The following is a 15,327-nucleotide window of genomic DNA, read 5'->3' on the forward strand; positions in this document are numbered from 1 at the left end:
AACATTTAGATACTCTTTTAAATTAAATTAAATGCTGTAGGTACTTCGTTCTATGCATATTCTACAAAATTATGAAAATTTCTGTGACATCGGTTAGTATCAATCTTTATTATTTAAATATTATTAAAACTAGCTAAATTACTATTACATAAGGATGACTCACGCTAGAAGGATCCGGCTCCAGCCCGAGGTGTCCGACTCTTAAGTTTTCTATAGAAAACATCTCGTGATTACCGACTACCTTTCATAGAAAACTTCCTTCGGCCCGGACCCGGTCCATTCTAGCGTGAATTTTATTATCCTTTATTATATTGTAGTTTCTGTGGCCAAGGTATTTGACTGCAGACCTCCATTAGAAATTTACTCAATTACCCTAAGGACCGTCATCGTAATCTAGAAATTGAGACATCATCTCTGCTACGGCTCATGGGAGCCTGGGGTCCGCTTGGCAAGTAATCCCGAGAATTGGCGTAGACACTAGTTTTTACGAAAGCGACCGCCATCTGACCTTCCAACCCAGAGAGTAAAAACTAGACCTTATAGGGATTAGTCCGGTTTTCTCACGGTGTTTTCCTTCACCGAAAAGCGACTGGTAAATATCAAATGATATTTCGTAGGTACATAAGTTCTAAAAAAACTCATTGTTACGAGACGGGGTTTGCACCGGCGACCTCCGGATTGAAAGTCGCACGCTCTTACCGCTAGGCCACCAGCGCTTTTTTTTTACCATTCTAGCGTGAATCATCCTTTATTATGTAGTTTCTGTATTTTGACTGCAGAGTGCAGACGTCCATTAGGACTTTACTCAATTACTTTACCCTAAGGACCGTCATAGTAATCTAGAAATTAAACCGCATTTAAATTAATATTAAACAGTATTGCAGATCACGGAAATCAAACCATAAGTAAGTTAAAGACAATTATTCCACATTTTATTGCGCAAAGACAACTTTCTTCCTCTAGAGTGTTTTCTCTATGCCTATTAAGTTAGTGAAAATGCCCCAGAGAGTGCGGTCTATTGTCTGTGGGCTATCGTTTTCATCAGGGTAGAGACAAATAAATAACAAAGACTGTATTTCATAACAATATGAGCATTTTGACATACAGCTAAATTATTACTTTACTAGTTTACCTGTAACTTCATACTCTTATAATTTACTTAGTTAAAATCCTTTTTGAAATTTTTAATTGAATTTTACTAATAAACAATGTAGTATTTTTAACAATATAAACTACTGCAATTGAAAATAAATTTCATTATTCCTGGAACAATCAGAACAGTAGCACCACAGTCACAGTCTATACAGTTGTTCAACGAGGAGACACGGGGGGGGGGGGGGGGGGCACCCGAGCTGCATACATCGCTGTCATCGCATTGTTCTCGGTCTCGGTTATCGCTCGGTACACGTCAAAGGCCGTTGGACCACTGTTACTTTTTACACTATGCTAGCACTATGTATTAATCTCTGTTAAGCCGTTTATGCGTTTCTAAGTAATAAACATCAACACAAAACATAAATTATATATTTTTCAAGTGACTTCCCCCCCTTAAACCGCTACAAATCTCAATTACCTAATAATCGTTTGTCTGTATCTGTCATTTTGACTTATGCATTTGTAAGAAAGGGATAAAACATAATTTAACTAAATGGCCCGTATACTATTTGTATGTAGGTTGACAATCTTTATTATTTTGTCTGTCTCTAATAAAGGAATTACACTGTTTGTCTGTGGTTGCGCTCGGGTGCAGGTGGAAAAAGATACTTAAATTGTTTCTTCGCGGCAGGTGCACAGATGTTAGATGCTTTACTTCCAAGGGCTCATACTCAAATAGAATTCTAATTAAAGTTCTGAGGTCCTAGCGCGAAAAATGAAATTTGAATTATGTCTAGCGTTGAAAAAACCCGGAAAGAAAATTCTGAATAAAACTGGAAAAAAAACGACAGAAAACGAAATTTTGTAAAGTTCCCGAAAAAAAATTGAACTTTTTCCGGAATGTTCATATCATACCTACTCAGGGCTGAAGCCAAATAGGCCATTTAACGTCATCTTTTTGTATTTTTAATCATACAGAACTATGGCGTGCAAATGAGGCATTAATTATGTTTTTGTTAATCTGCGTTAACTATAGGTAACAAGCTTTTTCTTGTAGATCAGTTGTCTACTAAGGCAACCACTTAAGGTCATTTCTCAAAAAGTTGGCACCGCCACCTGTAAATAGGTTAATGTTAAAACTTTTTTTCATTATGTATAATTTTTATATATAAAATTTTAACACATATTTAGAGAGACTTTTTACACAGAGGCCTAATACTTTAAAAAGGATTTAATAAAAATTGATTACAAAAAAAAATATTGTAACTACGTTTATCCGTTAACCTGCCGTGTCCTAACGCGAGGTACTGATGTTCCGAGCTATGAAAACCACACAAATTATTAACTTAATTTAACGTCATTACCGTATTTTATTAACATATATCCTTAACTTTTAAAGTATTACTATCGCATAACAATATTATACTTATATTTTAAGTTATTCGGCTTCAAAGTTTGTCCAAGGCAATTTTTAACATTCACCTGGCGCGTCACGTTCACGACGATTGTATAACCCCCACCGCACCTATCCCGTCTCACTCCGCACGAGCCGAAGCCGTCACTCATCAGCTATCACCTGGTAGCACGAAGACGTGGTTATTGTGCTTCGCAAATAAAACACAAACGACAAAGTATCGGAAATTGGAGTTTGTAATGGGTAAGTACTCTTTATCCTGGCGTCGATATCTTGCTAATTGTGTAACCTATCGCATTACTATTAAGATATGTAACGTAATCAATAGTTTAGTTTTATATTCCTAAGTATGGAGTTCATCAAGCTAATACATTTTGTATATTCACGATATAACTGCCATTTTCCCCATCACCTGCATATCGTCCACCTGGCTAAAACTGCCAGGTGGATGAGATTTTGCGGCAGGTTAATGTCACTGATACCACAACTAATATTCGTAACTATATAATTATATAGCGGTTATATCGCTTTTGTGTGTTAATTTAGGAATAAAAACTATTCTGTCGGTTAAAGCTGTATATTATTCAAATTTGTGTACTTTTGTCTTAAGTCTCGTTAACCTGTCCAAAAAAGTCAGGTGAATGATGCACTGGCAGGTGAATGAAGCGTCATTCACCTGCCATATGACAGGTGAACGATAACTATTTGAAATCCACGTTACATATACTCAAACAGTGATTATGTTTATTAAGTCGTTAGTGGACAACTGTTTCTCTATACAAACGTAGACCCCATTTTCCTCCCTGGATTTTTTTTTGAAAAAAAAATTTGTTACACTAATGTCGTAAGTAGATTTGTGATGGATGAAAAGAAAAAGACATGCTGCGTCGACCCCAAATGAATGGGGCAAGGGCAAGTGAATGATGATGATAATCTGAAACCTCAATGCTTAACGTTTGTTTACCTGACCGATTTTGAAAATTCTTTTTTTGATTGTATGTATATGCATACAGATTGGTCCCGTTTTTGTCAAAACCCAGCTCTGATGATGGGATCCATGAAGAATCGAGGGAACTCCTCAAATCTTAAAGGCATACATATAGTGATTTTTGTGTTTTTATTTACAAATCAAGCATATACATACACAAAAGTGACATTTGATGAAGTGGAACTGCTGATGAAGATCAGAACGGAACTCTTCAAGGATTTCTCTATCTAGGGTACCTACTGCTCTCCCAGCACGTGCTGGATGACCAAAACAGCGTATGCCTATGATGAACCAAGTCTATTCCACTCGTACTACGAGGGTTCAGCATCAGCTCTATCTTGGGTACTGCGCTCCCAAGTGCTCGTTAAGATGTGTTGGATGACCAAAACAGCGTGTGCCTATGTTGCACTAAACCTGAGTTCCACTAGGTACTGCGAGGGTTCATCATCAGCTCTATCTTGGGTTCTGCTCTCCCAAGTGCTCATCAAGACGTGTCAGATGACCAAAACAGCGTGTGCCTATGCACCAAACCTGAATTCCACTAGGTACTGCGAGGGTTCAGCTTCAGCTCTATCTTGGGTACTGCTTTCCCAAGTGCTCATCAAGACGTGTCGAATGACCAAAACAACATGTGTCTATGTTGCATCAAACCTGAGTTCCAGTAGGTACTGCGAGGGTTCATCATCAGCTCTATCTTGGGTACTGCTCTCCCAAGTGCTCATCAAGACGTGTCGAATGACCAAAACAGCGTGTGTCTATGTTGCACCAAACCTGAGTTCCACTAGGTATTGCGAGGGTTCAGCATCAGCTCTATCTTGGGTACCACTTTTCCAAGTGCTCATCAAGACGTGTTGGATGGCCAAAACACCGTGTGTCTATGTTGCACCAAACCCGAGCTCCACTAGGTACTGCCAGGGTTCAGCATCAGCTCTATCTTGGGTACTGCCCTCCCAAGTCCTCATCAAGACGTGTCGAATGACCAAAACAGCGTGTGTCTATGTTGCATCAAACCTGAGTTCCAGTAGGTACTGCGAGGGTTCAGCATCAGCTCTATCTTGGGTACTGCTCTCCCAAGTGCTCATCAAGACGTGTCGAATGACCAAAACAGCATGTGTCTATGTTGCATCAAACCTGAGTTCCACTAGGTACTGCGAGGGTTCATCATCAGCTCTATCTTGGGTACTGCTCTCCCAAGTGCTCATCAAGACGTGTCAGATGACCAAAACAGCGTGTGCTTATGTTGCACCAAACCTGAATTCCACTAGGTACTACGAGGGTTCAGCATCAGCTCTATCTTGGGTACTGCTCTCCCAAGTGCTCATCAAGACGTGTCGAATGACCAAAACAGCATGTGTCTATGTTGCATCAAACCTGAGTTCCACTAGGTACTGCGAGGGTTCATCATCAGCTCTATCTTGGGTACTGCTCTCCCAAGTGCTCATCAAGACGTGTCAGATGACCAAAACAGCGTGTGCCTATGTTGCACCAAACCTGAATTCCACTAGGTACTACGAGAGTTCAGCATCAGCTCTATCTTGGGTACTGCCCTCCCAAGTTCTCATCAAGACGTGTCGAATGACCAAAACAGCGTGTGTCTATGTTGCATCAAACCTGAGTTCCAGTAGGTACTGCGAGGGTTCAGCATCAGCTCTATCTTGGGTACCACTTTTCCAAGTGCTCATCAAGACGTGTCGAATGACCAAAACAGCGTGTGTCTATGTTGCACCAAACCTGAGTTCCACTAGGTACTGCGAGGGTTCAGCATCAGCTCTATCTTGGGTACTGCTCTTCCAAGTGCTCATCAAGACGTGTTGGATGACCAAAACAGTGTGTGTCTGTGTTGCCCCAAACCTGAGTTCCACTAGGTACTCCGAGGATTCAGCATCAGCTCTATCTTGGGTACCGCCCACCCAATTCCTCATCAAGACTTATCGAATGACCAAAACAGCATGTGCCTATGTTGCACCAAACCTGAGTTCCACTAGGTACTGCCAGGGTGAATAGACAGCAAGATTGAATGTTTACTTATGCACAGAAACTTGTTGTTAAATTGGGAATCGAATCGAAGGTGAGGTGGGTCAGAATCCAAAATTTTAATCATCGTAGTGGACTATAAGGTCCCTTTTTATAGAAAATGACACATTTTTCGATTATTTTTAGAAGACGTTGAAAATGATGTGGTGGACAGGTGGATGACACTCATTTCAGGTGAATGATGACAAGAAACCAGGTTAACGGCAACGGACACAGGTTAATGACGCCTCTCGATAACCTGTCAATATTTTCATTGGAATTTGTACTTATTTCTCGATAACCTGCTTCTACTATCGATAACCTGGACACAAAATATCTTTCACCTGTCCTTGATATCATTCACCTGAATTTCAAACGCCTATATCTTCTAAACTAATTGAAGGAATTGCTTCCCTTCCACATTTTCTAATAGTTTAAGTTGCCTTTTAACGATCCCAATAAAAAAAAATGCGAAAATGCAAAATTTTTGAAAAACATAAATTTTAACCTGGCGGTGCCAACTTTTTGAAAAACGACCTTAACTGATTTTCCGGTCCTACAGATCAGTGTTAATAAAATGTCTTGGTCAGCAACTTCATGTCTCTACAAACCTGCAGGCGTATTATGGATGGATTTATCCACGTGATAAAATACTTAACTGTCACTTTTTAACACAGCGGGATCGAAAGCCGTTTTATCTTGCTGTCACGTAGACAAAAATTGCCATAATATCCGTGCTGGAGTGTGTGGCCTCTCGCTGTGATCCGATACTTATGCTGTACGATCGTTTGATTGAAGTAGCTATACCAAGCTATACTGAATACCCTAACTTTTTGCCAGTAACAATAAATGCATATATACATATTCTATGGGAGTGCTATACTTGATGTAGCTTTCGGCAGGAAAAATTAGCGTGGTCCGACTCTATGCTAGGTATTTCCTGTACCACCGTCGTCTCAACTGTCCATTTGTATTTTATTACAAAGACATAAGGTCTACCAAATATCGGTTAAGTTGCTGGTAGTTGGGGGCAGTGCCGTGACCGCAACGCATTTACATATCGCCCTGCCAATGGCCAGGGCTGACGCATTCGTAAGAAAACACTTGTAGGGTTACCACAATAGACTGAACACGTTTCATGTGACTCTTTCTAACTAAAGCAGTGTAATATATTGAAATAAAGAAAGAGAGAAACATTTTTTTTTAATTTTTGTTTTCTTAGCCTATTTGAGTGTCCCACTGCTGGGCAAAGGCCTCTCCCCTGGTTCTCGATAACTTCCGATTTTGTGCTTCCTCCGGCCAGTTGTAAAGGAAGGTGTCAAAGTCGTCTCTAACTTTTATTTGGAAACTAAAAATAGTAATAGTCCAAATAATAGATTAACTAAATGTATCAGCATAAAGGGCGAAGCCCAGCATAGGCCCCGCAACGCGTAACAGCCGTAACTTCCACTGGACACGGCTTTTATGCGTGGTGGGAACTTGGGAAGTAACGTTCTATTAAATACGGAAATGGTCCTTCTAGCCGGATATCATATTGCAGTAAGCTCAAGCCTGCAAAATGTATAAAGCCTTCGTAATGTTCTAAATTTCCGAATATGACTGAACTGAATTCGAGTTGAATTGTATTTAGGTATTCGAACACCGCAAGTGACAATAACGGTTGCCAAATTTTCTTTTAGCGTTTATATTTATTCGCAACATGTCGAGTACCTGAAGAGTTACATTAGCAAGGAAATTAACGACCCAAATTACTTATTAGATTAAAAAGTATAATGTAAAAGTTCTCGGTATCAGCTCAGCCCCATTGTGCTGATATATTTTCAATTTCCGCTGCGTACGTGTATGGAGGCCGTTCTGCCGGATTTCCCGCGCTCTACTTTAGGTCCCATGCTGGGTCATCTTTTTGCGCACCTACCTATGCAATACTAGGCGTGCCTGCAGCTTCACTTGCGTATTATTCGGTCTATCGGGTCTGTTTTATGTATGTACGGGGCACATGTATAGAACTTTGACCTTCCTTCATTTAGGAAGTGCAGTAAAAGACGAAACTTTTGTTAATGGGGTTGGCCGTACGAAGTATTTAGCAGATGGCGCCAGCATACCTTGCCCTATCAGTCCTTAAAATTGTGTAAAATTTTTGTTTTTTCTTTATGGATTTCTATGCCCTAGATTCCAGCCCTTTAAGCCAAATCTCATAGAACTAAACTAGTGAAAGGGGCAAGCTATGATGGCGCCATCTATGCAAACCTTTGACAGTTGCCAACCCCATTTATTTCTAAAGTATTAAGGGTCAGTTGCACCAACTCAGCAGGGAACTATAAAACTTTCCATACAATAAAATTTTGCGAACGTTTTAACGGTGCTAGACGGTTTGTTAGGTTTATTGTCGCTAAGCCAAATAGCCATTTATAATTATTTACAAGTCTGTATCTGGTTAGAAGGACCATGTATGTAATTTGAAAATCTATTTTAATGTTTTTAATTTGACGATCCCAATAACAGTCTACACCTGCAGTGCAGACTGTAGACCCACAATAACTCTTATTGTTCGTTTACACCTTTGTGAGTCATAATCTTAATCTGGTCTATATAGACCGGTATACAATTAAAATGTCTGACCGAGTGTCACGCAGACCATATGGAAGACGTTTAATAAAAGCAATTAAAACTTCATATTACGTAGAAACTCCTTTGTTATTCCTAACGACCATATAAAGCATATAATTTAAATAATCAACTATGGACGTAAACAACAAAGTTTCTTTTTAATTCACCCGCAAAGAAAGTGGTTAATGTAAAGTCTCGACCAGTTATAATCTCGAGCAGCACGCAAGACTATACGTAACTTGGCACTCAATACAACCCTTAAAGAAATCGGGCAAGCAGTCCGCCTTCGAACGGCGAACACCCCGCCCGCGCGATGGGCGCCATCTTGGAAAAAAATAAAAACGCTTGCAATAATAAAACGCAATGTCACGTGCCGCATCACCATTCGCGCGCATTTTAAAAAGTCAAAACGTCAACTAGTGCTTGAAAAATGATAACGTTTCCGATTAGTAATGTGATTCGATCGGTTTTAAAGTGAATATGATACACAATAGGACTGTCTACATTTTGCCAAATGAACTACTGCCAAAGCGGTATGGCAATGATAACGGGTAATTTTTAAATCATGTGTAGTTTTTCTGAATACATTAACAATTCCGAGTCAACTTAGTCATAAAGCTGACCTTAATATTAAATAAATGGCACACATAACGTGTAATGTGGAATTCTTAGTAGGTAATTTTAATACAAATACCGTGACCGAAACGTAAAGGCAGCTTGGATTTGTATAATGAGCTATGTCACCATTTTTTTAAGACCAAAATGGCATAGTAATAACAATGAATGAAGGGCATACTTTGATTTCTTTATTTTTTTCAGAAATATCATAAACTTTCTGGGCCTGGGGTAAAATATATTTCTTTGTCTTATCATTGGCTGTTTTTAACAAGCAATAAACTTGACTGTATTAATTGAAACATCAAGTAACTGCTCATTAGTGAATATTGTGGTCTCGCTCACGCAACTGTATCGTGGAAACGTGACTAAATAATTATATGGTCCTTCGAGCCGGATCAACACGCAATAGAAATAAAAAAGGGCAACATTGCACAGACAACTCAGAGTGACCTGTTTTCTTTGCTCTTGAGAGTACAGACATATAAAGTCTACAACGCACATTTAAGACTCATGTGACAGGTTTAGGGCTCATTTAGACGACTCGCGAACTCGCATATGAGTTTAGTTACATTGAGGACTATTAAGGTTATGTACATCGAATTTAGCCGACAGATTAAATACCGCAATGTAATGAAATTCGTGCGAGTTCTCGCACTGCCCAAATGAGCCTTTAATTACAATTCAGAAAAATAACATGAAGCTAAGTTGCAGCGATTTTGATAGCTTAGTGCTTAGACTGTGGAGGTGTTATTTAAATGTCATAATTTCATAGAAGTTTGACGTTTGACACTTGCACAGTTTGGGCTATCAAAATCGCTGCCATATTAGCTTGGTCTAACTCTAACAGATTTAGCATGTACACTCGGGCAAACCAGCTTTAACAGTCGAAAAAGGCGACAAATTTGACAAATACAGACGCAAAGGACCATCTCCCATACAAATTTTGAATTTCGCGCCATTTTCTAGTAAAGTTGGCTTGCCAGAGTACAACTACAATTCAGAAAAAAACATTAAAACATTGATTCATTCAAACCGTATTGATTGCAGAATAATAAGAACTAAAGAATGGCATTTGTTTTCCAAATTCTAGTTACCCCGGCCAATCCACGCTGCTAAGGTAAACGGAAGCTCGCATGTCGGCGTTCTGAATGCGATTCACGAATGCACAAACTATACTAACTACACTACTTAGGGCTTTATACACAATCCATCTTGCTGTAGGATTGAAAGCTACAGAGGTATTTGTAAGAATTAAAAAAAAATGACTTTTGAAAGCTTTCACGACTACAGTTTTATTAGTAAAAATCTCCTCTTTTTAACCTAACCTATGTCTCTCGCCTGATAAAAACAAATAGATTGACATTCTTTGAAGCTCCGTTGGAACACTCGATACAAACATACCAACATATATGCTAAAATCATCCGTCCTTCCCGTTGTCGGCCGTTGGTCTTTTTGTTTTATGTTTGTTATTGTCATCCCAAACTACAGAATTATCTGTACCGCCTGCAGTAAGATGGATCGGAATTAAGTCCAATTACTAAAGTAAGAACGCAAAACACGATAAACTTCGTATACTGACCCGCCATTTCCTATCTCTCTCGCACGGCATAATTATATTGCTGTCTCTACGATGACGCCGGTGGTCAATGCCACTGGACGAGTGTGACAGCAAATAACTTTATGCGTGTGCGATAGAGATAGAAAGAGCGGGTCAATGTACTTATTAACGTACATATTCTCACTTACACCTTTACATAAATACTGGCATGGAAAATGAAACCTTTTACGATATAGTTTTACACCCATAATCAACATACAGAGATTACCGTAGTGATATCACTTTGAGGTTAAACAAATGAAGATGGACATAACAAAGCATGAATTAAATAAAAACTTAAATTGTTGGCATGGTATAAAATAAAGTTAAAATAGAAAGAAATAAAAAAATAGCTTGAAATAGTATGTTACATATATATTTATCTACCCCTAAATATTGTATTTGCAAATGGTTTGGTAGTAGCTATAGTCAAACCGAGAAAAGTCAGCCGCGGATTTGATAGCAAGTGTCATTTTAAACGTCAAACTTCTATGAAATTATGACGTATAAATAACAGTTGCACTGCGTGGGCTGTCGGAATCGCTGCAGACTTTTAATGGTGCGACTCTAAGTAACTAGGTGTGTCGCGTTTGAATATTTGGTGACGGCAACGGAAATAACGTAGTACTGACGTCAAATTGCCATTCAGATTGTTATAGTAATGCCTATAATGGCTTTCGATAAAAGGCTGATTTAAAGCTTTTTTGGTAAAACCTTCAACTTTCGGTATGTCATGAAAATGTAGCATATGAAAGTTTAATTTAGCATAGCTGTAGGTACATACCTACTAAAATAGTAGAGACTTTAGAAATTAAAGTTTTAAACTTAGTATTCAAATTACGGTATTTTCAGACTAATGGCAGATATATATGAGATGTAGGTAATAAGATTTGATATACCTACTAACAAACATCATATTATCTATACTCTATAGTATAGTGGTCTGATTGCTAATCTCATTTCATTTAATGGTAGCGTTTCACTCAGCGTCAGTAGGTCAAATCGGATCTGAGACGTCCGTTTAGGTACGTCGTGTAAAAAAAGAAAGGATTTGAAAAATTCGCACGGGTCTGGCAAGCTTCGGCAGCTCAGCTAGAACGATCAGACCGGTGTTCCGTAAAATCAAATCCTGCCCGAATTATTACCCAGTAATGAAAAAAAACAATCACTTACAGATTCCCCCAAAGCACGAGCACCACACCAAGACCCCCCGCGCGCGCACACCGCCAATCAAAAGAGGAGGACAAACCCAAAGATGCCCCGAAGAAGCCCACCATCGGGTCCCGTCTCATCGGGAAGTGCAGACAGTGCTGCCCTTGCTGCGGCAAGCCGGAGGTTGATGATGATGATGTCAAGAATGTGGAGGAGGGGAAAGGGGTTATGAGTAAGCTGAACTGCTGTAAGAGGAAGAAGAAGGAAGAGCAGAGGATCAGGGATGTGGAGAGAGCGGCGGGGAAAGTGAGTTCATATTTAATGCAGATGTTTACGTATCGGCTAAAAAGTCGAACAACCCAAGTTACTTTGGTACTTACTTCTTTCTTGCTGGTGTAATATGATGCTGATGTCATTGCTACTACGTCTGATCACAATATTGTCAATTTTGAAAATAGCAAGTCTAGTAAACGGGCGTCCAATCTTTTACACGCTACGATTTTCTTTTCATGTTGTAATTTTGTTAAATATATTTTCTTGGAATCAGGTGCAATTAGTGCAAAATTACGATAATTCATGTGGCTTAGTTCTGTTTTATCTCTTGTGAGAATATTTTTAGGACTCGTAAATTTTTATGATTATGAAACTCACAACTGTCCACTGTCCACAGGCGGCAATAGAATTCGAGAACGAAACGAAACGCAAACGCAAACTCCGCGATGTGATCTGCTGCTGCGGCCGGAGACGCGTCAGCGACAGCAGTATCTCTGGGATTCCTTATAGCGTCAGTGAGGATGCGGCGCAAGCTGGGTGCTGCGGGAAAAGAAAACCGGTAGTCGAGCGCCGGGACAGCATACTTAGCGACCGACAGCCTGCCACGTGAGTAATAAATATTCATTGCAATTTTACGGACACCGCCAACACATCTGAAGAGTCCGATTCAGTAACATTTGTTTATGGTCAAGGAAATCTGACAGTTTTGTGACTTCGTCTCAATAGACATTAGGGCCAATAAGGGTCTCCCTCCATAAATCGACGCGGAATCAGCAAACGCCGATAGAAAAAACCTTTATGCCTGCGCAATAAGAGCGAAATAGCCATCATTCGGCTCGGCTCGCCGACGCCTCTTTCACTCTTACTGCAGTTTTGACGTGCAGTTCTGCAGGCTTGTGTTGTGTGGAGACAAATAAAATGTATTATTTGTTTGTTTTGGGCTCTCTTGGATTAGTTTAAAAGGTTATCTGACACTTGACAACTGTGATCTAGTATGAAGATATATCGTCCGTTGACATTTAACATTTTGTCCACGCCGTGCGTTGGTGTCTTCTATTTCCCCGACCACGCAATTCCCACACGAACACCAGAAGAATATTTTTTATATATTCACAAGGAACTGTTGTGCCTTCGTGAAAACCAGCTAATACTAGCGACAACCCTTTGAAAAGTCAGCACAGCTCTTCGCGTGACTTGTGGTCCCGCAACAACATGTTTTTCTATTTAAATACCAGTGCTTTGTAAAAAATGAGAGATGGTCGTGGCGTGACAAACGAGTGAAGTAGCCAGTTGTACTAAACAGCCCTTCTGGATTCTGATAATTCATTGTTTTATGAAAAAAAAACAATTAAGGTCAAGTAATTAAAAGTCCTAAAATCGTCATAAATTGATTGATTCTAAAGTGGCGTCCAACACGGTACATAAAGAGTCCCATGTTGGGCGTCATGTTGCTTATGGCTTCCAATCCAACTTGTATTTAATTATCCGGATCTGAATCCGGATCCAATGCATCTTTCATGCTATTGGAATCCAGATGGCAAATCTGTATATCTGCTAAATTTTGGGTCCACTTTAACTTTTCACTTATCAAGAAATTCATTCAACATGTATGCTGCTAAATCACATTTATCACGGTTGGTTACTGTAACAGTTGCTGCAACAATCGACTCTGCACGTGGCTACGCGGGATGTGTCGGCGCCGCTCCGAGCACTCCTCTAGCCGCAGGACCAGCCTCTTCTCCAAGAACAAGAGCTTGTCACCCACCCTGCCACCTGAGGTAAACATAACATATTCACCATTTCAGTCTAATGGACAAAGGCTTTCCCGTAGGATCCCTACAACGGTGGATCACCCTAGGTTCTTCTTTAGGAAGAGGTTCCAGGTGGAAGTAAAAATATATCTCTTTCCGATGTCTTCGCAATTTTGCACGATTGGTCGCTGTAGATGTTATTCCCATCCGCCTTGGCACATAAAATAATGTAACATTTTTGTATAAAATTACACTCGCCCGTTCACCTACTGTGTTGGCCGAAACATATTTTGCCATTCAACAGACATTATCTTCATGCGGCGAATATACTTAGGTAAAAAATGTAACTTACTGAAAAATTGCTTTATGAGAATCATAATATTTTAGTCGTTAGAGCGTCACAACTTTTGACATTATTTACCAAATACTCCATTAACCTGTCTTCTATCCAGAACGGATATCTCCGGCCAATTGTTGGTTGCCCTTGTCTCCCGCTCCCCCCCATTTTTTTTTGCACCCGAGCATATTCGCAGTCGAAAAGCAGCTTTAATTTGATTTTAACAAAAATGATTTTCGACTGGGGTTATAAATGGCCGGAGATATCCGTCCATAACAACTATCTTCGAGATCTCCGGTCGGGGTAGATAGAGGGGTGCTTTTTTTTGTCAGCTTGGTAGACGACAGTTTAACGGCTTTAACCACGGCGACAGCACCTTGAACGGACTTCCAAAAAAAAGTAAACCCTCCGCCGGCTGACCTTAGCAGGCGACATTTCCACGTAAATCATTGACCCTCGCATAATGTGGCGGCCAGTTGACACGCGAGCGAAGTCATTCTGTAGTCGCAGTGGATATCGATATTGACATTAGTTGACACTAGACAGGTTTAATTGCTATTAAGTTTTTTTTATTACCGTCAAAATTTAATAGATAAAATTAGGAAACAGTTCACTGGTTCCCTCAGATCCCTCAGCACTAGTGATACAAACTAGTTTTTATCAACCGACGAAAAAAACGGAGGAGGTTCTCAAGTCGACGCGTATATATATATTTTTTATGTATGACCACGCATAACTTTTTACAGAGTAGTTCGATTTTGATAATTATTTTTTTATTGGAAAGGGTATACCCCGAAGTTGGACCCATATGTTGGAAATATATTGTCTATGCCGTACATAATCTGTGAATATGTTATCTGTGGTCCGTCTCTCTTTGTCTATGGCTCCCAGATCAAGCAGCCGTGTAAGATTGTGTCGTCCCCTTTTATACATTTATATTTTATTAACAATTTACTACTTTTACAACAAACACTTTTAACCCATATTTGTAAATTGATATAGTACGTTATTAATATGTGATTAATATACGCACTCATATATATACCATTGCGTTATTCATTTACCGTGATCTCGGTTGTAGTCCATCGCCTGGTTGCCTGTGCTCTCGCTCCTCATATTTCTAACACCATATAAATTTGGAAAAAAAATCCAACCTTAAGGGTAGGAAAATAGGGCATGATTGACTTTTTCACTCACCGATTGTAACGTATGACCACGCATAAATTTTAAAAGTAATCAAAAATTAAGCATGTAATAATTTGTATAAATTATAGCCACAGAAAATTATAAAATAAAAACTTTTTAACAAAAAAATTTAACCGCCGAAAAAAACTAAGTTTTTTGTCAGGTAGGTAATAATTTAGTTTTTGGGACTATTAGGCGTGTAGTATTTCAAACCAGATAGAGACAATCTAAAATAGCGAATAAAATGTGCGCCTACTTTGTACTGTTAGAAAATCGTGGCAATGTTCTTATATAAC

At 39.4% G+C, this 15,327-nt stretch overlaps 1 protein-coding gene across 1 annotated transcript in view; it reads left to right on the forward strand.

Annotated features, from left to right (window-relative positions):
• LOC134801795 (protein stum) overlaps positions 1 to 15,327 on the forward strand; it is an 82,562-nt gene that overhangs the window by 62,887 nt on the left and 4,348 nt on the right. The window contains exons 5-7 of the mRNA XM_063774395.1: positions 11,509 to 11,791; positions 12,156 to 12,364; positions 13,410 to 13,536. Coding sequence (XP_063630465.1) covers positions 11,509 to 11,791; positions 12,156 to 12,364; positions 13,410 to 13,536 — 619 coding nt within the window. The remainder of the gene's footprint in view (positions 1 to 11,508; positions 11,792 to 12,155; positions 12,365 to 13,409; positions 13,537 to 15,327) is intronic.

Source organism: Cydia splendana, chromosome 23 (assembly GCF_910591565.1).
Source record: "Cydia splendana chromosome 23, ilCydSple1.2, whole genome shotgun sequence".
Classification (NCBI taxonomy): Eukaryota; Metazoa; Arthropoda; class Insecta; order Lepidoptera; family Tortricidae; genus Cydia; species Cydia splendana.